General features: G+C 33.4%; 3 protein-coding genes across 6 annotated transcripts; 1 reads left to right on the top strand and 2 right to left on the bottom strand.

Moving 5' to 3' along the window:
* The first annotated feature begins 1,241 nt into the window (after positions 1–1,241).
* Positions 1,242–8,324, top strand: LOC141666847 (FLUCTUATING-LIGHT-ACCLIMATION protein 1, chloroplastic-like). The gene is made up of 6 exons (XM_074473060.1): positions 1,242–2,030; positions 2,334–2,436; positions 4,183–4,238; positions 4,615–4,779; positions 7,765–7,878; positions 7,961–8,324. Exons 1-6 carry the CDS (start codon positions 1,410–1,412, stop codon positions 8,051–8,053), a joined length of 1,152 nt encoding a protein of 383 aa, XP_074329161.1. The 5' UTR covers positions 1,242–1,409; the 3' UTR covers positions 8,054–8,324.
* Positions 8,325–8,838: 514 nt separating this feature from the next.
* Positions 8,839–11,817, bottom strand: LOC141666471 (putative serine/threonine-protein kinase WNK1). 4 transcript variants are annotated; one of them, XM_074472509.1, is made up of 6 exons: positions 11,362–11,817; positions 10,975–11,202; positions 10,651–10,871; positions 10,207–10,364; positions 9,680–10,124; positions 8,839–9,596 (listed from the first exon to the last, which is right to left on the bottom strand). In XM_074472509.1, the coding sequence occupies exons 2-6, from the start codon at positions 11,058–11,060 to the stop codon at positions 9,115–9,117; spliced, it is 1,392 nt and encodes a 463-aa protein (XP_074328610.1). In that variant the 5' UTR covers positions 11,061–11,202; positions 11,362–11,817; the 3' UTR covers positions 8,839–9,114. The 4 variants fall into 4 exon arrangements, with proteins under 4 accessions (XP_074328610.1, XP_074328608.1, XP_074328609.1 ...); XM_074472507.1 differs by having other exon boundaries at positions 10,975–11,495; positions 11,580–11,817; XM_074472508.1 differs by having other exon boundaries at positions 10,975–11,495; positions 11,594–11,817.
* Positions 11,818–12,051: 234 nt separating this feature from the next.
* On the bottom strand, positions 12,052–13,526 carry LOC141666472 (small ribosomal subunit protein mL104 (rPPR9)-like). Its single transcript, XM_074472510.1, has 2 exons — positions 13,349–13,526; positions 12,052–13,244 (listed from the first exon to the last, which is right to left on the bottom strand). Exons 1-2 carry the CDS (start codon positions 13,352–13,354, stop codon positions 12,234–12,236), a joined length of 1,017 nt encoding a protein of 338 aa, XP_074328611.1. The 5' UTR covers positions 13,355–13,526; the 3' UTR covers positions 12,052–12,233.
* Positions 13,527–25,598: the final 12,072 nt, after the last annotated feature.

Genomic DNA, 25,598 nt, shown 5'->3' with positions numbered 1-25,598 from the left:
TCTTATTATACAATCATGGAGTAGTAATAAATATAATTATTAGTAATTAATGAGTTTGATGTAATTAATATATGTTATTAAATTTGAAATTTATTAGTACATATTTATGAGGGGTAATTAAGTAGATGTAATTAATATATGTTATTAAATTTGAAGTTTATTAGTACATATTTATGAGGGGTAATTAAGTAATTTCAAATGAATAAATTGTCTCAACAAACCCCCCAAGTTTCTCTATTATATATATAATAGATTGATCCGTAATTCGAAATCCAAATTGGTCCACCATAGAGATGCACAAAATGCCCACCGGACCGGGTTTTGACCGGGCCGGGCTTTTCGGGCTTTGACTTTGACCGGGTCCGGGCTGGGCCGGGCTTTCCGGAAATGTCAAAGCCCGTTTGGGCCCTCGAGGCGGGCCTAACCGGGTTTTTTTTCGGGCCGGATCGGATCGGCCCCGGCTTTTTTCTAATTTAAATCGGATCTAGTATTATTAGAGATTCCGAAGAATACACGTGTTAGCAACTAGATCATCGTAAAAATGTATTAGTTTACATGGAATATTTTAGGAAAACATTACTTCGTTGAAAACATTTAAATTCGACAAAAAATAAACATGTATATATAATATATTTTATCATTGTTATGATAACAATGATAACAATGATATCATTGTTATGATAACAATGATATCCAAATATTCATGACAATGATATCAAAATATATATAGTGTACTTATTATATCTTCTTTCATTATTTATGCAACGAAGTATATAAATAATATTATTAATCACAAATATGTAAATATATATGTGTTTAAAGTATTATTTATATTTATAGTAAATGTGAATTTATAAATATATAAGAAAATATATTAGAATAATCAGATTATAACCGGGTTTTTTCGGGCTTTTAATCGGGCCGGGCCGGGCCGAAACCCGGGTTTTTAACCGGGCCGGGCCGGGCTTTGCCTAAAAATATAGGGTTCATCGAGGCCCGCAGCCCGGGCTGGGACCGGGCCGGACTTTGACCGAGCCAGGCTTGACCGTGCTTTGACCGGATCGGGCCGGGTTAGATTTTCGGGCCCAGATTTTTTGTGCATCTCTGGTCCTCCATGCGACAAATAGACTGTACTTAAGAAAAAACAGTCACGCGCCTTTGGGATTTGGTCACGTGCATGTGATTTGAAAACAGACACAACACAAAGAAAGTACAATCCGAGATAATATCCTTGGCTGTTGAAGCCCAGCCGAGATTCTCTCACTCTAATAGACTAATAGTACTCCCTCACAACCACACACACACACAAATAACATATACACACACCCTCACAAATCCCATAACAATATCCTTTAAAATTTAATTTTACTAATATTTTTCACATCTTCTCTGTCACAATTCAATCAGAAATGAACACTCCATTCTTGCTTGAATCAAATCTCAAATGGAACCCTTCACTCCAAACCTTCCCAATTCATTACTCTTCCTTTAAGCCCACTAATCATTTCATCAAACACTCCCTTAAATTCACTCAAACCCCTAAATTTCACATCAAATGCTCATCTTTTAATGATATTCCCACAAGGGCTGTTTTAAAATCATCAAATAAACAAAACCCAGTTCAGATTCTAACTGAAACCATCATTAAAACCCTTAAGTCCTTACAAAAGCCTGCAATTACTGCTGTTTTGTTGGGGATTTTGTTGTTATCTGATCTTAATAATGTTCTTGCTGCTTCTGGTGGGCGAATGGGGGGGAAATCGTTTTCAAGACCTTCGATGTCTTCTTCGAGGAGTTATTCTACTCCGAGAATAGACTCAGGGAGGAGTTTTTCGTCTGCTCCGTATTTCGGGCCTTCGCCATTTGGGGGTGGAGGGTTTTATGTAGGACCTGCAGTTGGGATTGGGTCGAGTTTCTTCTTTATTATGGCGGGTTTCGCTGCGTTTGTGTTGGTTTCGGGGTTTTTATCTGATCGGTCGGATGATGGTTTGCTTACTGCAACTGAGAAAACCAGTGTTCTCAAGCTTCAGGTAGCTTTTGTTGGTACATTAAATGTTAGAATAGCTGAGAACCAAGCACATATTGAGGACACAAAATAGAATGGAAGCTCAAATATGACATTTTACGGAGTGTACAATTTGTAGAAGGTTACACAAGTGCAGTATGATTAACTAGTCTCGTGTATTAAATTGAAGTAGTTTATGCACAGTGTGTTTCTATTACATCAGCGGAGTAGTTGAAACAAGACAAGATTGAATAACTTAAAGCATGTTTCAGTGTTAGTAGAGTGGAGGCTAACTACATGCTTAGATTTGCTTGGTTTGTTTTCACAGGTTGGTTTGTTGGGAATGGCACGATCACTGCAACAAGATCTTAATCGGATTGCTGAACGTGCAGATACATCTACTCCAGTGGGTTTGAGCTATGTATTGACAGGTAAATTTTCGTTGTGTAGTTGCGTCAATGTTGATCCTTTCATTGATCTATTTGGTATATTAAATATTCAGCATGTAAATTATTTGTTGCAGCTGTTATATACCATTTCGCGAAGAAAAAAAAATGGTAACCTTCGCAGCCCTATCTCTAAAAAACCTAAAAAGGAAAAGGAAGAAATTTTTCTAACCTAAAGACCTCACAATGGATGCCTTAATTACCTTCAATGGTTAAAGAAATCTTATCCAATCCACCAATAAGGTAACCCAATACAAGGATAGCTAAACAGAGATGAGTAATATATTGAAGGCTTCAGATATGGTAATGGTTGGCTCTGTTGAGCCTCCATTCGGTGGATTATGTATTAGTTTCACAAGGTTTATGGCCCATCATAAACCTAAGCTTGGGCCAGTATAGATACCGACAGCTTCAGTGTTAATAAAAACTACGCTTAAAATGCAGCTTAAGATTGAAGCACATGCTTTGGGCTTTGCTTCAAGAAAGTGAAGTGCGTTATAAAAACCATCACCTAAGTGCGCTTGTGAAGTGCGTTATAAAAAGCATCACCTAAATGCGCTTATTAGTGAAGCGCAAAGCGTAATTAAAGCTCGAAAAAGCACATTTCTCTGAAAATGGAAATCATGACCAAATTTGAACAAGATATTTTAACCTTAGACCATATATTTAACTTTATTGGGCTCAATTGTAATGCTTCTAGTGCGGTATACTACCATAGTACTATATAGATCAAGGCCACAATTAAGAGTAATCAATGGAACAAAAGGAGATTAAATGAAGGTGAAGATGCATGAGATGAAAAAGAAAAGTAGATTGTTCAAGATTTTTTTTTTCTTTTGTCTGAGGAGATTGTTCAAGATTAAAAATGGTGACTGGTAACAAAAAAAATTAGCAAAAAAGAAAAGAAAAGACAAGGAGATTGTAGCCTCTCATCCACCAAAATGTTGGCGTCACCCATCTCCCTGGCAGCAAAGAGAGCAACAAAATTTACACTTTCGGCCGACCCAAGCTCCAGTCGTTAAATAAAATAAGAGCCGCTCCGGCATCTATGTTCTTTTCAGCTAAGGCGGGACCAAGACCAGCCACACACTGTCAGAAGCTGTTACCTAATCCAACAATGGTGGCTACAGTTGCACTGAAGCCTTTAATATCTCTCACTTTTCTCCTGTTTTACTGATTGGGAAAGAGATCCTTCCTTGCTTTTCCCTTCTTTTTATGTGAGATCTTGGTTTCAAGTTTCTCTTCATGAAATGGTGTTTGACGGCTACAACAGCATAACACAATATCTTGTAGATAAGATACGAAGACAATATATTTGAGTTGGATTTGGAAATGTAATAACTGAAGTAAAAATCCTACTTCTAAAAAATGATACTATTTTTATACTTGATGGTTAGTAATCATTATAGTGTGTGTGTGTGTGTGTATTAAACTGTATTGTTAAACATAATAACATGAAGATGTGCTTCTCTCGAGATTGAGATTTTAAAATCTTAAATGATTTGAAAGAATGCCACAATGTAATTGCTGTTCATATTTATGGGCCAGTATAACAGAAAAGGGTGATGAAGTATCCATTCAGAATATGTTTCATATAACTTTAAGATGTTAGTTTACAGTATGTGTTGTGAACTGTGAAGTGTGGCATTATGGTTTGTATCTGTTATCTTGCATGTAAGACTTAACCGATTTGCCTCCGTTTTCAATTTTTTTTAATACTTTCCATTGCAGAGACAATGCTAGCTTTGCTTCGTCATCCTGATTTTTGCATCTCTGCTTTTTCATCTGTAAGTCAACTCAATATATATATATATATATATATATATATATATTAGCTATAATATTTATTATGGCAGCGAAATAATTCATCACTCTTTTTTTAAGTAGTATATGTATTATTGTCTTGTTTTTACAAAATCTACTCATTTTCTTTAATTTCCGGCACAAATATTCAGTCTATCTGCTACCGATTGGTTGCTAGCATTTTGTTTTCCTGTCTGTGGTTTTGTCATTGAAGGATATTCTTGCTAGATTATGTAGAGAATTCTATGCGTAGGACTCAAAAAATATCTGCTGCCATAGTTGGATGTTTTTTGCCCATGTTTATGGTCAGAGATAATTTATGGAGTTCTGAACAATCATCTCTTATCCAATTTGCTATAGGTGGATGTAAAGCGGAGCATGGATGAAGGAGAAAAGCGATTCAATCAACTTTCAATAGAGGAGCGTGGAAAATTTGATGAAGAAACACTAGTTAATGTAAACAATATCAAAAAGCAAAGTGCGACAAGTAGGAGAGCTAATGGATTCAGAAATGAGTATATAGTGGTAAGAAAAATTCCTACGCGAATCTGAAAATGTTTATGGTTTTCAGTTCTAGTCCTTGCAAAATTTGCATACTATTCCAATGGTTCCCAGTTCTGTTAATAATTACTTTCCCTAGTGGCCCTACTTCAATGCTAGTATAAGCTCTATCGACGGGGATACTCCTTGCTGTGTGCCAAAATTAGTGTTGCATCTCATAATAATGGATATTGCAGATTATCTAACTTATTAAGTATCATTATTACCTAATATAAATATTGTCATGTAGTTCTAAATATTTGAAGTAATCACTTATGGGAATTACATTCAATTTTGTGGAGTACTTGAGTTTTACATTGGCTACTATTTTCCGTTATGTTAGACAAGCTAAAAGGGATAATTAAACATGCTCATGATGTTGAAAATTTAGGTCAGAGATTCTCATGGAGCAATTGCCTACGTTATTCTATGCGCTACATTACCCCCAGTCTATTTAGCAAAAAAAAATAAAATATTACCCCAAGTCCGGACCTGGCTGGGAGTTACCAGATTGATACATGTCTAAGTGTTAATGTCTTCAATATTCAGAAAATTTTGCATTTTTCTTGGCTCAAAATGATGTCAAGTGCCCAATACCCATTTGTAAATATTAGCTTATGTGTATTTCATACCTTATTATCATATTGTCCATTTTAGGTTGATAACATTTTTGAGTTTTAGGTGGTGGGTAAAAATATATTTGAATTATTATGCATTCACTGTTATTGGATAAAAATTGTTATACTCTAAGGATTTCTGGATGTCTTGCAAGATTGAGGGTAAAATGACTTGTTTTGATTCCCCGATCCATTAGATATAGAGAAAGCTTCACCTGAAAATCTCTTTGCTTCCTACGCACCTCCTCCCATAAAGAAAATAGAATATCCTGTAAATTATTGACCTCTCCGGATTGTGAGCAACGCGTGACATTAATATCTGAACTCTGTCAAGTTGATTAAGAGCTGTAACTGTCCGACATCTATCTTTTTTATTTTCCTATCAATATTTTGTATGGTCTTGGTAAGCCTGCATTTGTAGCACTGAAGGTTTACAAGTGTTGATAATCACGGTTCTATCAATTTTTCTAGTGATTGACTAGGTGATGGCATCTAAAGGTGCGCCGCTAGGTAGGAATTTCAAAATGCAGTTTTGGGATCACTTATAAACGGTCCTATCACCAGAGAGGCCCAAGTTCTATTTTATAGTCACAATTCAGTAACTTTTACTTAAGTATATTACTTGACCTGGCAAAGAAAAGAAGTACTTGGTCCGATATTGACTATTACATGGTTTATTGGATATAGAGTTTTTTTATAGCCACACAGAGATTTGAAATACAACTTGAGTAATAGATAAACTATGTAAAACATAAGTAGAGCACAAACATTACTTACCTCGTTTCTTGATTATCGTGTGTGTTTGTGTGTAAGATTACATAAAGATCTGGGCTCTAAGGGTAAAATCAGTAAAATTATGATACATAGTTTGAGGATTTGAGAATATAAAAATGAAGTTGGGGACTTCGTAATTTTATGCAATACTTTAGAAGGGTCATTGCTGTTGTATGTTTTGATATATTAAATTGTAGATGTTAGTATGTTACACAAGCTTAGAAGAAGAATATGCATATACATGATTTATATAAATATTACCCTATATCTAGAGTGTTCATATGAACGTAGTTTGTGTTCCCGACTTCCCGGTACTTCGTCGGATTTGTTTATCAATTGCTTTCACAATTGTCGTCATATGCAAGACTATCCAGCCTTTAACAATTTACTCGCCAGTACTTGTATCATTAGCTTTTTGTTGCCTTTTTTTCTGTTCACATTTTCCCGTAAGTAAACACACATGACACACTGGTTGTTAATGACACCAACATCCCACATACTACTCATTCTAACAAACAAACATGTCCAATCAAGTCTTTGGTAAGGGGAATGTGAATCATCTGAGAACCAAGTCTTTGATCACTCGCACAAAGATAACACATTGCCATTCGGCAAATTGGTCTTAGTTGTTAGGACTTGAGCTTTTGATAAAATTATTAGTTTCCTTTTATGGGGTAGATCCAGCAATCGTCCAGGTCCTCGATTAGGGATTATCTGAATTCTCACACGAGTCATAAACACTGGCAGGCAAGCCAGGCTGTGATGCACTGGGAATGGGCTTTCCCTGGAAGCTATGATTAGTTTGTTCCTATTAACAACCCAACCCTTCAGCTATGATTTGCTTGCATGAACTGAAGAGAGTGAAGTTTGTGAGAGAAGGAAATGTATCAAGAAAAGATGAGAGGATGTTTAGGAGACAAGTCATTGACTTGTTAATTTCTGTCAGTTGCATGCTTCATATTCCTTCATCAGTTTAAAATTATTAAAATTGGTACCAACATTGTTTGACTCAATAGGGCTTCCATCATGCACTTCTAGCTTTCCTAGTCCTTTTTTCCTTCATTTAATTAATTTTTTCTTCACCTAATTAAATTTCTTTATGCAGCCATACATGGTGTTTGATTCATGCAGTCCAAAGGATACTTAAATAATTTGTATCTTACGAATCTTAGTTTCAATCTACTTTGGATATCGTTGTCATGTAACTAATTAACTCAATTACCTTAATTTCATCTCCAATCTAATTTATGTAATATGGCTTCCATCTTAATTATTTCCAAACATGTATAAAGCAAAGATACTTAAAAAGATAACAATCCTAGAATTATCTATGAATCCATTTTAGGTTTATTCGTGCTTTGATTATATGAAATATTGTCGGCACGAAAGACCCAAGTGAAGTATTGATTGCAAGGAGTCCTACATATTTCCTACTGGTTGGGAGAACAAAATTGTAGATTAATGGTGCATGCAAACATTTGGGAGAGTCTCATGTGGTTTACTAATAATACAGGCATATTTACTTTTTTTTATTTTTCATTGTAATAGGTAGTTATAATCATTAATCTTTAAATTTCAGATAACCATCTTGGTGGCTGCTGAAGGAGTACACAAATTGCCTAGCATTAATAATAGTGGAGATCTAAAGCAAGCCTTGCAAGTCCTTGCCTCTATCCCGTCAAGTAGAACACTAGTAAGTTTAGAGTTCGACTGTACATAAATTTTCCATCTTTTAGCTCGTTCTTTTTATTCTGACCTCGAGAATTACCTTTCAGGCAGTAGAGGTATTATGGACCCCTCAAAATGAAGATGATACATTGTCTGAGCGAGAACTGCTTGAAGATTACTCACTATTGCGGCCTCTGTGATACTTTTTTTACTTGTAAATTCCAGTAGGGGCGGACCACGAAAGCCATAATAAAGGATGTTAAAAGTACAATTGTAGAGAGATAAATTTCAGGATGGTGGGTTATATATGATTTTTCATACTTTGTAATACTAAGTAGTCTAGATTTTGTATTGCCAACTTTGTAATGTATGTGTGTTCCCAGCCTTGTATGTCACCCATCATGGGTTTGATGTAAATGTCTGGAATCTCTTGCTTTTTATCCTTTTTAATATGCAAAAACATTGAAGATCTGGATTTTTTTTAAATCAAGAAATTTCTTTTATCTTTTTATTTTTAAAAAATACAAGGGAAGGCTGAATTGTAATTTCATTACTTTAAAGACATACATCAACTATATTCTAATTTATTATTCTTTTTTCAGATAATTAATTATATTAACTTTTAGTTAAATCAAATTAAAAACAAGCTTCTTGTAATATATGAATACAGTTTGCAAATTTTCTTATTTGTGTGAAATAGAAAATTGCCACTTATTATCAAAATTGTGCATTTGTGCAATCATGAGATGGATTTACCCAAAATTTTACTTGTGGTGATACAGGGTGTCAAACTTGTGCCAACATTCATTAATTTTCTCTCAAAAAATAACTGATGGTAGGAGTTACAGGTGTTATCTAAACCAGCAAAAAGGTGTTTATATTTATTTTTATAATACATACACAAATTCTAGGTGTATGTAAATATTTACAATACGCATAACTTTCATATCAAACCATGCAAATCAAAATATAACACCAATAAATATCAAGGCAACTTAACCTTTTGCATATAAAATTAAATCTACTTTTGAAGTATGAAATCTACATCTGAAATACCTCAAATTGAGATTTTAATAAACTCCTACCAACATTTACTTTACAATGTGCTTACAACTAAAATTGTTTTTGATCATGTAGAGCAATCTCATCATTTTTTTTTCTTTTAATCCAAGACTCATCAGATACTAAGAAGATGAAGATAGAACAACTCCTGATAATAATATGGAGAGACTTTTAGGCTCACCATCATGTAGTTGGTAGATTAGTCATCTAAACTTTCACGTTCTCCCACAAAATGGCCATCTCTTGAGTCCACTTTGCTCCATTCTACACTTCCATGTTGAACACAATAATCTTTTGAAGAATCTTTTGAAGAAAAATCATTAGACTGAATAGATGAGATTGGTTCGACAAAATGATTATCTGCATTATATGTAAACTCTTCAAACCTGCCATGCTTAGCACCACAACCTTTCTCGCAATTCATTTGTATGTAGGAACCAACTGAGGCACAGGTACAAACACAATTATGACAAAGGTTAGAATTGTCAAAGTGAGGGGTTTCTTCTATTCCAGGTCCAGTCTTCCATTGTGGTACCAACATAAGCATTTCCCCATCTATCATTTCTGCTATTTTCATCACATCTTGGTCTGTTATATCCAATTCTCCTACCATTTCAGTTGCAACGCTAAGTGCAGTATCACTCTCAACATGAAATGGGAAATAGATGTTCCTTACATTGTCTGTAAGAAAATTAAAATAAATTTTCAAGTTAAAACAAACACAAAAAACTTAATGTAAAAGACAGTAAAAACAAAGTCATTACCTTCTTTGTCTAAAATTCTAAGTCTGAGGAAAATACTGCCATCACTTTTCTTTTTCCCCTTGATTGTAATATCAAGTTTTGAAAGATGTTCCTCCTGTTCATCATCATTATGCTCGAACAGGTCAATCTCATTATGCTCAATATCATGTATCTGGTAACTCACTCCATTTTGAACATTTGGAATAGAGTATTCCTCGAAGGAGCCGTTACTAAATGAGTCATCTTTGTAGTCTGGTGGAGGATTGGGGATTACTGGATTAACATAATTGAACTCTATGTGGCACTCTATTGCCGCAAAATTAGGTTCAAAATTTTCGGTCTGCAGAAACGGGTCCCTTAAAAGTTCCCTTGCGGAGAGTCTTGTGGATGCATTAGCCAAACATTTGTCAATGAATTGCCGTACTTCTGGATCTTTAACTTTGCTCAAAGCATTAGGTTTTTTCCCCTAGCAAGAAAGATGATTATTTTAATCATGAAGAGACATCAAATTAGTAGCAACAATAGGGGGGGAGGGTGAAGAGACTTACAGAAATGACTTTCTTGTAAATTTGGACAGGATGAGTGCATTCACTATATGGATACTCGAAGGTAACCATTTCCAGTATACACATTCCAAAAGAATAAATGTCAACTAATTCATTATACCCCTCTTGATACACTTCTGGAGCCATAAATTCTGGGGTCCCTGATAAAACAACACCCTAATATATGTAAATGTGAAGTTAAGAGACTAAGAGAGAGATGATTGTAAATACATTTTTCTGATTCAATGAAGTGTTTTCCATTTAACTGTAACAAAGATGTAGATTGAGCTTCAACTTCACAGTAAACTATATAAATAAAAAATTTAACTTAAAAGTTGATCATATATATAGTTTATAAATACAATAAATGTAATCTCTTTCTTTTTATCATTTATCAACCTATAAAAAAGTGAGCATCGAAACATAGAAGGATAAAATTGAACATACCAACACAATGAGCTTCTTCTGAATTTTGAAGGACTGCAGCTAAGCCCAAGTCACCAATTTTCACTTCCCCTTGATTTCCATTTACAAAGATATTGTCACACTTGAGATCTCTATGAATAACAGGAGGATTATGACTATGCAGATAGAGAAGTCCTTTTAATATCTGTCTACACCAATTCTTCACAGCTCTCATGTTTACTTTCTTGTGTTTATGCCTATATCTTCACAGCAAGAGAAAAAAGAAAACCAAATAACAAAAAGAACCACCAATAAATAATAATCAAATTAAATAGGAAGTAACATAAACTTTGTTCCTGCTCTTACTCTCTTAAAGTTCCGGAAGTGAACATCTCAGTCACAAAATTAATATTTCTTTTCGCTGCATCAACCCAAGAAGCAAACAATTTCATGATGTTCTGGTGCTTGAAAGTTTTGGGTAGATTAATTTCACAATACAATCTCTCAAGTTCATTCGGGGTATGCAAGAAATTATTAAGCTTTACTTGGTTCCACGCAACTTCAATCCCTTCATATTGATCAGATGCTCTATAGCTGCATCAACCAACACAAGCCCGCTGATCAAATTTTATGTAGTTGCACCAAAAAAAACAAATATCTCAACTTGGGTTTGGAATTTGGATAGTAGAAATCCAAAAGATTCTTCATATATAAATCGAAAATTTTAAGAGCAAAATGCCTAGAAAATATCACCTTCAAGAACACAATTAAAATGTGTAGCATTTACCGAACCATATAAGTATACAGAATTAAAAAAAATGAAATAAACCAAAAAAACATGTGTCATATATGGTCTTCGAAGCTCCTTTGCCAAGAATTTCATTATACTGCACCAACAAAATCAGACAGAAATTAGAAAAAAAACTAAAGAGAATGTGTTGATATCTAATACATAAAGGCAATGAAGGTACTTTCCCATATCTACCACTGGGATCAACTTCGACAAACTCGGAATAATCTTCATCCAAATCATTCATCTTTTAGCAATCCAGATCTTCTTCTACTTCTCGCAAGCTTACTGTATGTTTTTGTTTCCAATGTCCCGTTGTACTTTATTTCTGTTATATCTTTGTTTCTGTACTTTATTTCTGTTATATCTTTGTTTCTGACACAACAGTAGAGATAAAAACAACCATTTCTTTTTTTCTTTTTTTTTTTTGAAAATATTTCTTTTATATCTTAGTATTTGTTTGTTGGGGAAATGATGCTTATTTGTTGGTTGGGGAAATGACAAATGGGTTTGTACCGGTTTTGTATTTATGTTTTTTTGAAAGATATTACTTCTCAAAGACATTGACTGCTATAAGAAACAATGGCTGCAGCAAAAGTTCTACTTTTAAGAATTATTCCTCCTGTTGCCAACAACAACCTCACAAAGAAATAGAAAAGAAACATGGGCATAGTTCGATAAACGGATTCAATCTTGTCAAAAGCACTTGAAACGATACTAATACATGAGATATTGCCAGTGACTAGACTAGTATGCTCTGGTCGATGTCTTTTTTGGCTTCTTCACAAAACTTAGACGGATCTTTTTAAGGGTTCTCCTCTTCCTTGCCATCTTTTCAGGCAGTGTCTCGCGTTTTTTCTCTTTGTTTGTAACAGCGGGTTTCTTGTTTCTTCACATACCTTGGGTCTACTTTGTAAGCGCTGGGTGGTATTGCAAGAATTCCATTACTCTCGGCTTCCTTGAATAGAGCATTTGCCTTTTCGGATTTCCCATGAGCACGCAACTTCTTTATCAACAGATCGTAGGTCTTAGTCCCAGGTTTACAACCATCTTCCTTCATCTTAGCAAACACACTCATGGAATGATCAATTCTCTCTATTCCACACAAAATTGTCAGAAACTCATAGTAAGCCTTCTTGTGAAGAGCATCTCCAAATCCAGAAGATTTCATTCTATCAATCATCTCATCTCCCTCTCCAACCCTGGCAGCCTGATACAAACTTTTAATCAAAACAAGAAAAGTAGTCTCATTTGGATTACATCCCCACTCACACATTCTCTGAAACAAGCTCATCGCATCCTCGGTCTTTCTTATCTTACACAAGTTACTAAGCAACACATTAAATGTCTCCGCATTTCGCGGAACACCAGCTACATCCATTTCAACCAACACATTCTCAGCCTCAGATTGAAGCCGAAAAGGATCCTTTTCCCTGCAAAGCTTACACACACAATCCAGCATAGCTTTATACGCGACAACACCAATCTCAAACCCTCCCCTATTCATCTCCCCAACTAACCTCTTAGCCTCATCTAGTTTGTAATCAACACACCACCCTTTAACAAGCAAATCACAAACATACTCATTGGGAAAGAACTCATTAGCCAAACTTTTAACCAATTTCTCAGCATAAATAGCAAAACCATGTTCACACAATTTAGCCACAACTAATTTCAAAGAATCAAGATTCCTAACAAAGCCATAATCTTTCTCCATAGTATTGAAAAAAGAAACTACCTGTGTAGGCCTCCCCGCACGAACCAAGCGATCAACACAAGCTGCCAATGTGTGATCCCCTAGCACCTCTCGATTACCTTGAAGAAGCTCATTAACCGCCTTAAAGTCCTTGCGACGACCAAAATAATGGACAAAATACGAAACAAGTTGATCAGTAAGATGAAAATTGGATGTTGAAGAGAGCCATTTGAAGAAGCCAAGAAAGGACCTGCCTGCATTAGGGGAAAGATTGAGTGTGGAGACTGGAGAGAATGAAAGCAGGGGTGAAATGGAGATGTGAGTAGCTCAAATCGAGACGCTGAGGGAGCGAAATAGAGGAGGATGAATGATTGTTAAGCTCAGCCGAAAGAGAGAGAGTTAAAGGGTGTGGGGATGAAGTGGAGAATAGTGAAAAGGGGGTTTTGGTGGGAGAGAGAAAGAGGGTTTTAGAGAGAGAAAGGAGGGGTTTAGGGAGGTGGGGTGGGGTGGGGTGGATGTGGTGGAAAAGTGACGGAGGAACAAGGTGCGAAGCTGAAATGGCATTTTCATTGGATTTTACCCTAGAACAACGATAATAATTATGATGATGGAGTGGAGGAAGTGACCAAACAAAGGGTTTTCGGTTAAACGCTGTCGTCGTCTATGGTTTTGTATTTATGTTATGCATCTCAATATTACACACCATGTGGGCAAAACTATTGAAATCATTACCAAATTTCCTGCTACAATTTTTACAATTTTGTTTCAGTATTCTAATGTTAAATAAGTAATATTCTTCAGTTATTTGATAAAGATAGATTATGTTGACTGAAATATTTGTTTTCACACCCTAGATCTTACTTTCAACTAATATAATAAATAAATTGTATTTTAATAGGACGAAAAGATATATAATATTTCTGAAAAATTAGTATTTTAGAATTATATAAATTCACATCCAAAGAATTTAGATGAATAAGATAAAAACAAATTAATGAATCTAATTAATATATCATACAATTTTATATATTTCTATTCTATAAACCTTTATAAGCTCTCATATGAGTTGCAAAATAAATTTAATTGTTTATATAATATTTTTAAATATAACTAAGAAATGTCATTTCAATTTTTTATATGAGACCCAAAGGTCCAACTGCCCAAGTACATACCTCACAATTGGAGTAACATGGATATGAGAGGAACAATTATCAAAATTTTCAAAAGTGATTTCGTCAAGGTGATGAGTTTCTGTTGGGACTCGAATTAAATAATTCTTACCTCTGTGCTTTGGGACCCACTTGCATACAAACTTATAAACTTAGAGCATGTCCGATTAGTTGTATTTATTAGCTAAAATAGAACAAAATAGATATTATATAAAATTTGTTGAATGTTTACTTTAGCTAAAATGATTAGTTATATTTGAAAAGAGTTTTATTATTATTTTTAAATTTCAATAATTATATTAAATGATTTTTTTAACATATATAGTTGTGAATAAATTATTAATAACCAACTAATTATTTTTTTAGTGAATACAAGTGAAACTAAAATATTAAATTAATTAAACATATTTAAGGATATTATTCTTATAATATAAATATCATAAAATTTAGTTAAAATATTATATTCATATATTATAAAATATTTAACTAATTTTATTATTATATTAGTTTATCAATAATTTTAAAATTATAAAATATATATTAAAATTATTATATAAGTATTTAATGAAATTTGGTTAACAATGAAAAAAGTTGCAGTTTTTCATAAATTAATTCCACTTTTCACATTACATAAAATTAAAATAATATATGTGTGTGTGATAAACAAGTATATATATCTAGGTTAAAGCGGAAGAATTATTCAAGAAAAATAAAGTTGGGAATAGAGTTTTTTGAGAGGGAAATGATGTGGATTGAATAGATGATGGTGCTCAATCAACAAATCTAGCTTGTTTATCGGTATCTAAAAATATACCTAACAGTTTGTGTTGGAGTTGTATTTTTTTACATATCATCTATATTTTGAAATTTTAACTAACACTTAGATTTTATCGCTAACATACCCTTGATGCTTTTATACACTCAAAATTTGAGTATTGTTTTTTTTTAACAAAAAAATTTGAGTATTGCTATTTGTTACTATCCATTTAATTTTATATTCTTTCTAATTTTGGATATCAAAAATAATAAAATTTCATAATATAAATTAATTATACCCATTATACTCATTTTATAATAAATATGATGGGTCCATGCCTCGACGCGACTATGGGTGTAAAAAGAGTGTAAATATTATTATAATTAACACCAAAAAGTAGATTTTGACCTAATTCCGATTGATTTTATATCTTATTCTAAATTTTATTAACTCTTCCAAGTACCCCAATATTTTGAATACAAAAATTAATTTTTCTACCTAACTTTTTCATAAAGTAGAATGATATGTCAATTACTACTACCCATTTTTTGTTCTATATTTGGCGGTGTGCTATTTTTTTACAAATATGCTTTATAACCTTACACATAAGTATATGTCCTAATAAATTTTTGGGGGAGCGAAGATCGAACCAAAATCTGAATAATCGAAGATAAATTCTTAATCACTTAAATTATCCAACCATACTTGACATTGTGCTATTTTAGTAATATATATATAAAACAAGATTTAACATCAATAACTTTACCCCGAGGGACTATAAATCAAATTATATCTCTTCCATTAAAAAAAGGGATGTTAGTAAAAATTTGCATGTCAATCAAAGTTAATAGAATACAGTGGGTATAATTCAAATATGGTTTACTTAAAATCTAAATTAGAGACATGTAGAAAAGTTGATTCAAAAAATATATATAAAGGTAGTGTTTGAAATTTATTTAAAAAAAATATATCAGAAACTGGAGTGAACAACTAACGTATAACAATTTTTTTAACAATTAGACCAGTGCCTTGAAATGCAACAAGTGATTCTAAATTATACTAGTTTAGATATCGTGCAATGTCAATTTTTTTTTACTTATATTTTGACTTGAGTCGTTTTATCATAGATTAATACTATGAATTTTAGACCAGGTGAATAGCATATATTATTTTGTTATAGCCTGGGGTCATTATCCGTACCAACAATTATTTTTATTTTATTTTAGCCCGACTCAATTAGTTTAATTTTTTTATGAATCAATAATATTTACGATTTTATTTAAGCTTGAAACCAATTATACCGACCAGATCTAATTATACTTACTAGCTTTATACCCGTGCAATGCACGGGATTTTATTAACTTTTTTATGTGTTTTTTGGTGTTTTTTTAGTTTTTATAAAAAAAATTAAGTGAATGGTTTTTAATTTCTGTATGATTATATTTAATAATTTTGATTTTTAATTATTCATATGCATATTTTTAGTATAAACATGAATGATATAATTGATTATTTAATAAATTATTTTCACTTTTATTAATATTATTTTTAAATGGTGTTATCGAATTTAATACATTACTTTTGATTGTAATAATAATAATTTTTATTTAATACTTGAAATTTAATTTTGTGTTATATTTTTACTTGTATTATACTTTCAATATGCGTAAACATAAACAATGTAATTGATTATTTAATAATTTATATTCCATGTATTAATATTATTTTTAAATGGTGTTACTGAATCATTTATTTTTTAGAAACCGTATTATTTTTTTCAAATTTTAAAAGTTTAACTTTAATGAAAAGAAGTTAATTAATAGAAATTTTCTTCTAGAACTATTGACGTATGTGATTTCAAATATTACTATGCTAGTTAGATGTTACTTTGTTTTGAGGACCGCTTTGTTCTTATATACGCTCCTCATCTTTTGGTGTGTATTGCTTTTTTTTTCCTCTCCAAATTTATTTATAAGTTTGACACATGTCCAAGGAACACCTACATGTACAATATGCCGCGTGATTTTGTTTCTTCATTCCTGGAAATTTGTACCTTCATTTGGCTTGTTATGAATGACGAAGTAAAGATATCGCGAACTCTGTTTTACTTGACTTCACGATACAATTCACTTTGAACTTCTCGATTTAAAATAATGTTGAACTTCATGATATAGTATCTTTCTTGACTTCTCGATATAACAGAGAGTTAGACTTCACGATCTAGTATATATTTGGACTTCACGATCTTGAACATATTTGGACTTCTCGACATACACCAAATTTGAACTCCACGATATGGCTTTGAAGTGGACTTTACTATTTGACTTTGATGGACTTTACGATATAACTCTTTTAGACTTCACGATTTAAAGTCTACTAACAAGCCTATCATACATAAAAGGATATGCATATGAGAATAAATAAATTTCAAGTACAATGTATTTACTTTGATATGAGAAAATTTTACATAAGTTGACTGTACCACCATTATATCTTCCTGTTGAGTTTAGAAATGTTTAGCACCAGTACTGATATAGTCTTTCAGTACTCTTATCATTTCACGTTCTTCCGCAGATCTAAATCTTTGCTTCTTCTGCATGTAGAGAAGTGGAGACGTCGACAAGTCAAAACTACATGTAGAGAAGTGGAGATGTTGACAAGTCAAAACTGCATGGGGAGAAGTTGAAATGTCGACAAGTCAAAACTGCATATAGAGAAGTGGATATGTCGACAAGTTAAAACTACATATAGAGAAGTGGAAAATGTCGACAAGCCAAACTACATATAGAGAGCTGAAGATATCGATAAGTCATTCTATATATCGACATAAGACATCTCTACACAGTAAATAAGTTCTCAATAATAGCTTAAATTTACAAAATACAACCAAATTGAAGATTCAAGATTATCAATCAACAAATCATTTTATCAGTGAAATGAAAAGTCTACAGATGCAGCTTGAAGATTGCATTATCAAGGGTCAAGATGAACTGGACAAAGGAGGGTCACAAACCTAGTAGATTCTACACATATATGCTGTACTAGAAATAGAAATAGACAAATTATCTTTAGAAAATGTGTTAGTCTATTTTAGTGCAAATTCTGTAAACTGTACATGTTGAGTTATAAAACATGTCACGGGTCCTTAGTTCAGAAAAACCAAAAATATATCTAGAAGCCCAGGTACTTCAAAGGTAAAGGTCAATCATCATACAATAACAAATGAAAGGGAAAGAATCAGACAAATGCAACTTGCAAAGATGGCTATAAATCAAGATATGTGGACATATCTAAGATTAATTGCTATAACTGTGATGAACTTGGTCACTTTGCCACAGAATGCAAAAATCCAAAGAAAGTGATGAAAGATAAGACATATTTGGAGCTTGAAGCTAAATATGAAGCACTTCTGAAGAAGCAACAAGAAGAAGCTTATATCGCTGAGGGAAAAAGTTGGGATGACACAGATGATGAAGATGATAGTGAAGAATATGAAAATTATGCTCTCATGGCATTAGAGGAAGGAGAATCATTTGCATCAAAATCTGAGGTACCTATCCTAACCATCATTGATTTGAATGCATCCTAATATAAGGAAACTGTTGAAAAGATGAATGTAGAAATATTTCACATTCACACAAGCATGGAGACTTCCACTGAAGAGATGAATAGATTTTCAAAATGAATGAGAAACTTAAAATTAAGAAATAAGAACTAGAGCTGCAGCTTGTAGGTCTAGAGTCAGTCAAGCAAAAATATGAATATCTTAAGACCAAGATGAAATGTGCAAAAGAAGTAGAAGCTGTATTGAGAGATAAAATTGAGAGAAATAAACTTAAACTTAATTCATTTAAAAATGCCTCTCAACTGGTTAGTCAATACCATGAAAAGAACAAGCCTTGTGCTAACATAGCAATTGGACTGGATTATGAGGCTGGTTCATCTCAAAAGAAAAGTCAAATTGACAAAGTCAAGGAAAGTGTGAATAAGGAAGTGCCCGTGGTGCTTCAAAAGGTGAAAGCACCCTTGTTTAAAGTTTGTGAGGTGAATTTCACTGAAAAGGAGTTTATCATCAATTAAGAAATTACAGATGAAAATGAAGAAAAGAAAAATATCAAATCAACTGTCAACACTGTAAGTGAGAATAAGCCTGAAACTAGTCCAGTCATCAAAACACCAGTAACTGAAGAAAAAAAAATGAAAGTACAGTGAAGAAAAAGAAGAACGGAAATGGAAAGATAGGAGTGAACAAAAGCAACAACTATTTCTATGTTGCAGATGCCCCCATAAAGAAGTGTCAAAGATGTGGCTCAACAAATCACCTAACTCATCTTTATAAAAAGATTGTTAGTGAGCCAAAGTATGGGGCATACAAGTATAATGAAGCTCAAGCAGATGGCCCATACTCTTTCGGTGACAAGTTTGATTGCATTCTATGTAACATGAAAGTTAGCAGTCATAAGCTGAAAAAGGATCTAAAAGAAGTTAAATTTAGATCTATGATAAAAAATAAGAATGTTAATCAAACTAAGAAATTTTTCTCTTTTGATTGTTCTAGTTCTACTCCTGCTAATTTTGTCAAGAAGAAGAATGTACCCAACACTGCTTGGGTAGCTAAAAACACTTAAACCTCATTGTGTACAGGACAAAAAGAATAAAGTCATGTTAATCATTGATAGTGGATGTTTCATGCACATGACAAGTCTGGTTGCAGGTCTTGAAGTAAATCTTCTAAGTGTCAGTCAATTTACAGATAGGGGTTTCAAGGTTATTTTTGACAAAGAAAATTGCTCAATTACAAGCAAGAAGACTGGTGAAGTTGCTCTCAAATGAGTAAGAAAAGAAAGTCTGTTTGTTGCAGACATGAACTCAGCAAATAAGGACAAAGTGTGTTGCTTCTACACTAAGGCATCAAGTGAACAAAACAAACTCTGTCACATGAAGCTCTCTCACTTAAACCATAAAGCAATCAACAATCTTGTGAAAAGAAAATTAATGAGAGACATGCCATCCTTAGAGTTTGTTCAGAATGAACTTTGTGAAGTTTTTCAGAAAGGTAAAATGAATAGAAAAAATTATAAAAGCAAAGCTGTGAATTCCATCAATGCTCCATTACAACTTATCCATATGGATTTGTTTGGTCCTGTAAATGTCATGTCCATTTCTAAGAAGAGTACTCAAGATACATTTGGGGTGGAATTATGCATTCAAAAGATGAATCGCCACACATTATCATTTAATACATAAAGAAGATTGAGAAACAGGCTGAAGATTAAAATTATGTGAAAAGATTGAGAAGTGACAATGGTACCGAGTTCAGAATTTCCATATTAAATAAATTCTGTAAAGATAAAGGCATCACTCAAGAGTTCTCTTCTCCAAGAATACCTTAACAAAATGGCGTGTTTGAAAGAAAGAACATGACTCTAGTTGAAGCTGGAAGGACAATATTGCAAGATGCCAAGTTACCAACCAGCTTTTAGGAAGAAGCTGTTAACACAACATGTTATACTCAGAATAGATACCTGGTGAACAAAAGTATTGGCAAGTCAATCTACTCAATCATGTCTAAGAAGAAGCCTATAGTTAAGCATCTTCATGTGTTTGAAAGAAAGTGCTTTTTGTTAAAAGATAACTATGAATATGTTGGTAAATTTGACTCTAAAGTATTTGAAGCTATCTTTCTTGGCTATTCATTGGAAAGAGCTGCTTACAGAGTCTTGTGTTAGAGAAAAAAAAAGATAATGGAAAGCACATATATGACATTTGATGATGACAAGTATCTTGGCTTGGAATGCCTTGATGAAAATGAAGCTAAAGCTTTAAAATTTGGAAATCTCAACCTTGACAGTGATTCTGAAGATGAAGATGAAAAGAATGCAGACAATAGAGAAGCAGAAGAAGCTAGTGAACCAGTAAATTCTACAAATGAGAATTCATCCCAAGACAGAAGCTCACCTGAATTTGATAGCACAAACTCAGGGGGAGAAAGAGATGATAGTTCTGCATGTCATGCCAACAATGAAGAAAATGAGAATATCTCTAGTCATCAAAATCATCACACAAAAAATGGGATAAGAGTCACACAAGAGACACTATTATTGGTGACCCTAATGCTGGTGTGAGGACTAGAAGTACCACTGCAAATGAATGTCTAAGTGCATGCTTTTTGTCTCAAATTGAGCTTAAAAAACTGAAGAAGCTCTACTTAATACTGACTGGATAACTGCTATGCAAGAAGAGCTAAATAAATTTGAAATAAATAAAGTTTGGGAATTGGTTCATGCACCAAGAAACAGAAGCATCATCGGAACAAAGTGGGTGTATAGGAACAAAATGGATGAAAATGGTGTTGTTACTAGAAACAAAACAAGATTGGTTGTCAAAGGCTATTCACAAGAAGAAGGAATTGACTATGATGAAACTTTTTCTCAAGTTGCAAGACTTGAAGTAATAAGAATTTTTCTTGCATTTGTTGCACACTCATATTTCAAGGTGTATCAAATGGATGTGAAAAATGCATTATTCAATGGTGAACTAGAAGAAGAAGTTTATGTGCAACAACCTCCTGGCTTAGAAGATCCGGAATTTCCAAATTTTATTTACAGACTATTAAAGGCTCTCTATGGTTTGAACCAAGAACCAAGAGCATGGTATGATATATTTTCAGAATTTTTAATCAAATAATGGATTCATTAGAGGCAAAATTGACAAAAATCTATTATACAAGCAACTTGGTGATCCCATTATCCTAATTCAAATCTATGTGGATGATATCATCTTTGATTCTACTAATGAGATGTTGTGTCATAGATTCTCAAAACTCATGCAAAATGAATATGAGATGAGCATGATGGGAGAATTGAATTACTTTTTTGGCCTTCAAGTTAGTCAAATAAGTGATGGAATTTTCATCACTCGGACTAAGTATGTCAAAGATCTTCTACATAAATTTGGAATGGTGGATTGTTCACCTGCATCTACTCCTATTTCTACAGCTACCAAATTGGATGAAGATAAGAAATGAAAGAGTGTAGACATTTCAAGCTATAGGGGAATGTTAGGAATATGTTGTAGTCTTGATAATAATTCACCAAAATAACTAAGTAGGTTTGTTTAGTGTCTTTTGTAGCCTTCAATGGATAACCACAGTTATTTATCCGTTGAAGGAGTAGCTTATATGAATAAGTATGTAGCACATTTTGTACACTAGAATAGCTGGGGAATTTGGTAGTTTTAGTAGTTTTTAAGTCATGTTGACTATTAGCAAGATATACAAAATAGGTGGGTTGATTGTACATATAAAATGCCTTGTAATTTTATATAAGTGAAAGAGTATCAACTGCTAAGAAAACAACTTCAACTGCTAAGAAAACAACTTCAACTGCTAATCTACAAAGCTTCAATAGATGACTTCACAAGCTTCTACGGATAACTCAATATGCCTTCAACTGATGAGTGAAGCCTTCAACGGATAACAGACAGAGCCATCAACGAATATTACCAAGAAAGCTTCAATGGATGGCACCATTACAGTGTCAACAGATAATATCTATAAAGAATGAATGGATAATCAACAAGATAGCAGTTGAAAGGGATTTGACAAGAGGTGACAGAGTCACATGGGTTGATAGTGCGTAAAAGGAATGTGGCAGCCTGATTACAGGTGTTGGAAGAAAATGAAGCATTTCCATTTTCATTACGATAAGAATATCTCAGACGGGAGTCCCCTGATATGTATAGTGATGAATCTTGGCCAAATATATATATATCATAAAAAAGGATAAAAAAAATTCTTTTAAATTTGTGATAAAAATATTATTTTTAAAATTTTTGGCCAAAAATATCCTTCTAATACACATTTCTAAGTTAGATATTATTAATATGCATTTAACGAACGGGTAATTTGTGTAAAAATATATTTAAAAAAAATTATAATGGAGATACACATTCAGGAAATGCGTATCACCTTTTGACTTTTGGTGATACGCATTTGAGAAATGCGTGTCTCTTGTTTTATTTTTTTAGTTATTTTTTTATTTTTTTATGTAATACCTATTTCTCAAATACGTATTAAAATTACCCATTTTTCAAATGCGTATTAAAATTACCCATTTTTCAAATGCGTATTAGGCAGGTATTTTTGGCCATAAACTTAAAAAAATAATATTCTTGTTACAATTTATTAAAAAAAAGATATTTTTGACCATTACTGTTAGATAATGAATACAACACGGAGGGGGGTGAATGTGTTTTAGACAATTTTAGTGGCTTTTTGATTGTCTTTAACTTGGTGATCAAAGTAGATAAGAAATGTAACAATATTATGCTAACTGGAATAAAGACAGTGCACACAATATTTCAAAACTCACTTAAATTTTATATAAAAATCAACCTAGTGTTTTGCTACAAATTCTGGGTTCTTTGTATGTTAAGAACTCGGCTTCTTCCTTGAGAGAGTTACAAGAAAAACTAGATCTGTTTGATACAATTAAAAGCAAAGGACTAGTGTTTACTTTATAGATTAGTAAAACACTGGTTTACACGACATGCAAAGAAATGTACTAAATCCTACTTTAAGTTATCTCTAAAGCTTTCCATTTCTGACCTAGCAAATCTCTGCATATCCTGTTGAATTTTGACACTCCTTTGTCAGTTAATCTTGACCTTTGATCTTTCACTTTTCAAGATGCTTTTGTAGATTTGTCAATCTAACTGATTAGATCGTTTATTGATTGATAATCTTGGATCTTTAACTTATATGCATTCTGTACTTGAGCTTCATTCGAGATCTCCGGTTTGTTGTATATAGAACTGACATCTTGATAATTATAATGGCTTATCGAGATCTCTTAGTTCTCTATAAGTGTCTTTGACTTGTCGAGGTCTCTTGAATCTTCATAAGTGAACTTGGTTTATCTAGGTCTCCAAATTTCTGCATGTAGAATTGAGCAGATTGGATTTTGATTGTTTGGAAATTTCTTTTGGTTCTTGTAGTGTCCCCCCTCTTCTTTCTTCTCCTCTCATCACCCCTTTTCTGATCATCTTTCTTATTTTCTTCTACTTTGCTGCCAGTTGTTCTAGAAGAGTGACTTGGATTTGAGCAAGAAGGTTTTTGCTCATCATGCTTCTGCTCATCATCATCTTTGTCTTCTCTTAAGTTGTATTGTGAATTTGGCAACATGGTGTCATCATTTTGAAGATACCTTCCCAAGATTCTGATCATCTCCTCATCTTCAATCTTCTTGTTCTTCTTGGACTTTAGATCAGTCTCAAGAGTCATTATCAATCTCAAGTTCCCCCTTACACAATTCTTTGGAACTGTGAAGAATTTGCATCTTTTAGACTGAGGACAGATGTAGGCCACCCCTTGCTTGGATGGAGATAGGCTTCGGTAGAAGCAGCTATCCGAGCCTTCTTGAGTTCATTTAGCAATTGGATGTCCTCTGGAATCACTGGATTAACTCTGTCAATAATTACATCCAGCTCAGATGCTCTCATGGATTGAAGAGCTGAGAGAGACACATGTAGACATATGTCCAATCCACAATCATTTACATTTGCAATAATTCTCTTCTCCGGAAAGTTATCAGCTTTGACAATCACAACTCTGAGATAATTTATGTTGTTGGCCAAATCTCTTTTGTAGGTAATATAGTTGTTGTGAAGTTACTCCCTTACGACTATCAGTAGTTCAGTGAATTTTTGATCTTGACAGGGTCCTTCTGCAGCTTTTAGAAGTCTATTTTTTTTCCAACATCTTTAGATTATTTAGCTTTTGAAGAGCTTTGACCAATGTGAGTTGATGTCCTTCCAGTCTCTTTTAATTTACCAGCTTCCTTAGATTGTTGAATCCTTGCTTCTATCTCCCCCTTTAGTCTTGTTGGTGGGCTGGAGTAGTGGATTAGGAATTTCTGGCCTCACATCCTCAGGAAGTGCAGGTAAAGGGATATTCAAGACACCGATAATAGCTCCAAATTGAACTGAATTTTGTATTTGAAGATGCTTGTGGGAGTCTACCAGGATCCTGATGTCATTCTATTGACTCTGTACTAAGGAGCTTAAAGCCTGAACCTGAGCTGTGAGTGAATCATTAGAGTCGTGGAGTGTATACTTGATGTTGTAGAGATTGAATTTGAAGACTTGATGATGTTGATGTTGAAGTACCAAAGTGTACTTGCACAGCCTCCCTTATTTCTTCCATTAACAAAGCAGATGGCTCAAACCTGGCATGGTGGAGTTGATCCATCTTGACCCCCATGTCATTGGTGTTTATGATTAGTTGTTGAACAACTCCATGTAAGGCAATGAATGATTCCCTTAGCTGCTTGATGCTCTTGTCTACAGTTGATAAATCAAACTTGACCATCTAGTCTGTGAATTTGGAGAGCTTTTATTTGATTTCCAACTATGAGGGAATAAGCTCATCCATCTTGTCCTTGACCAATCTCCTAGTCCTGTCTTGATGATCAGTTAACTGCATTTGAAGAGCTTTACCAAAGAGATGGAAAACCTTAAGTTGAGTTTTATAGACCTCATTAACTGCATCATAGACTTTCCCAGGAGTTAAGGCTTTTG

Source organism: Apium graveolens, chromosome 6 (genome assembly GCF_009905375.1).
Source record: "Apium graveolens cultivar Ventura chromosome 6, ASM990537v1, whole genome shotgun sequence".
Classification (NCBI taxonomy): Eukaryota; Viridiplantae; Streptophyta; class Magnoliopsida; order Apiales; family Apiaceae; genus Apium; species Apium graveolens.
This window is presented reverse-complemented; position numbering and strand designations above follow the sequence as displayed.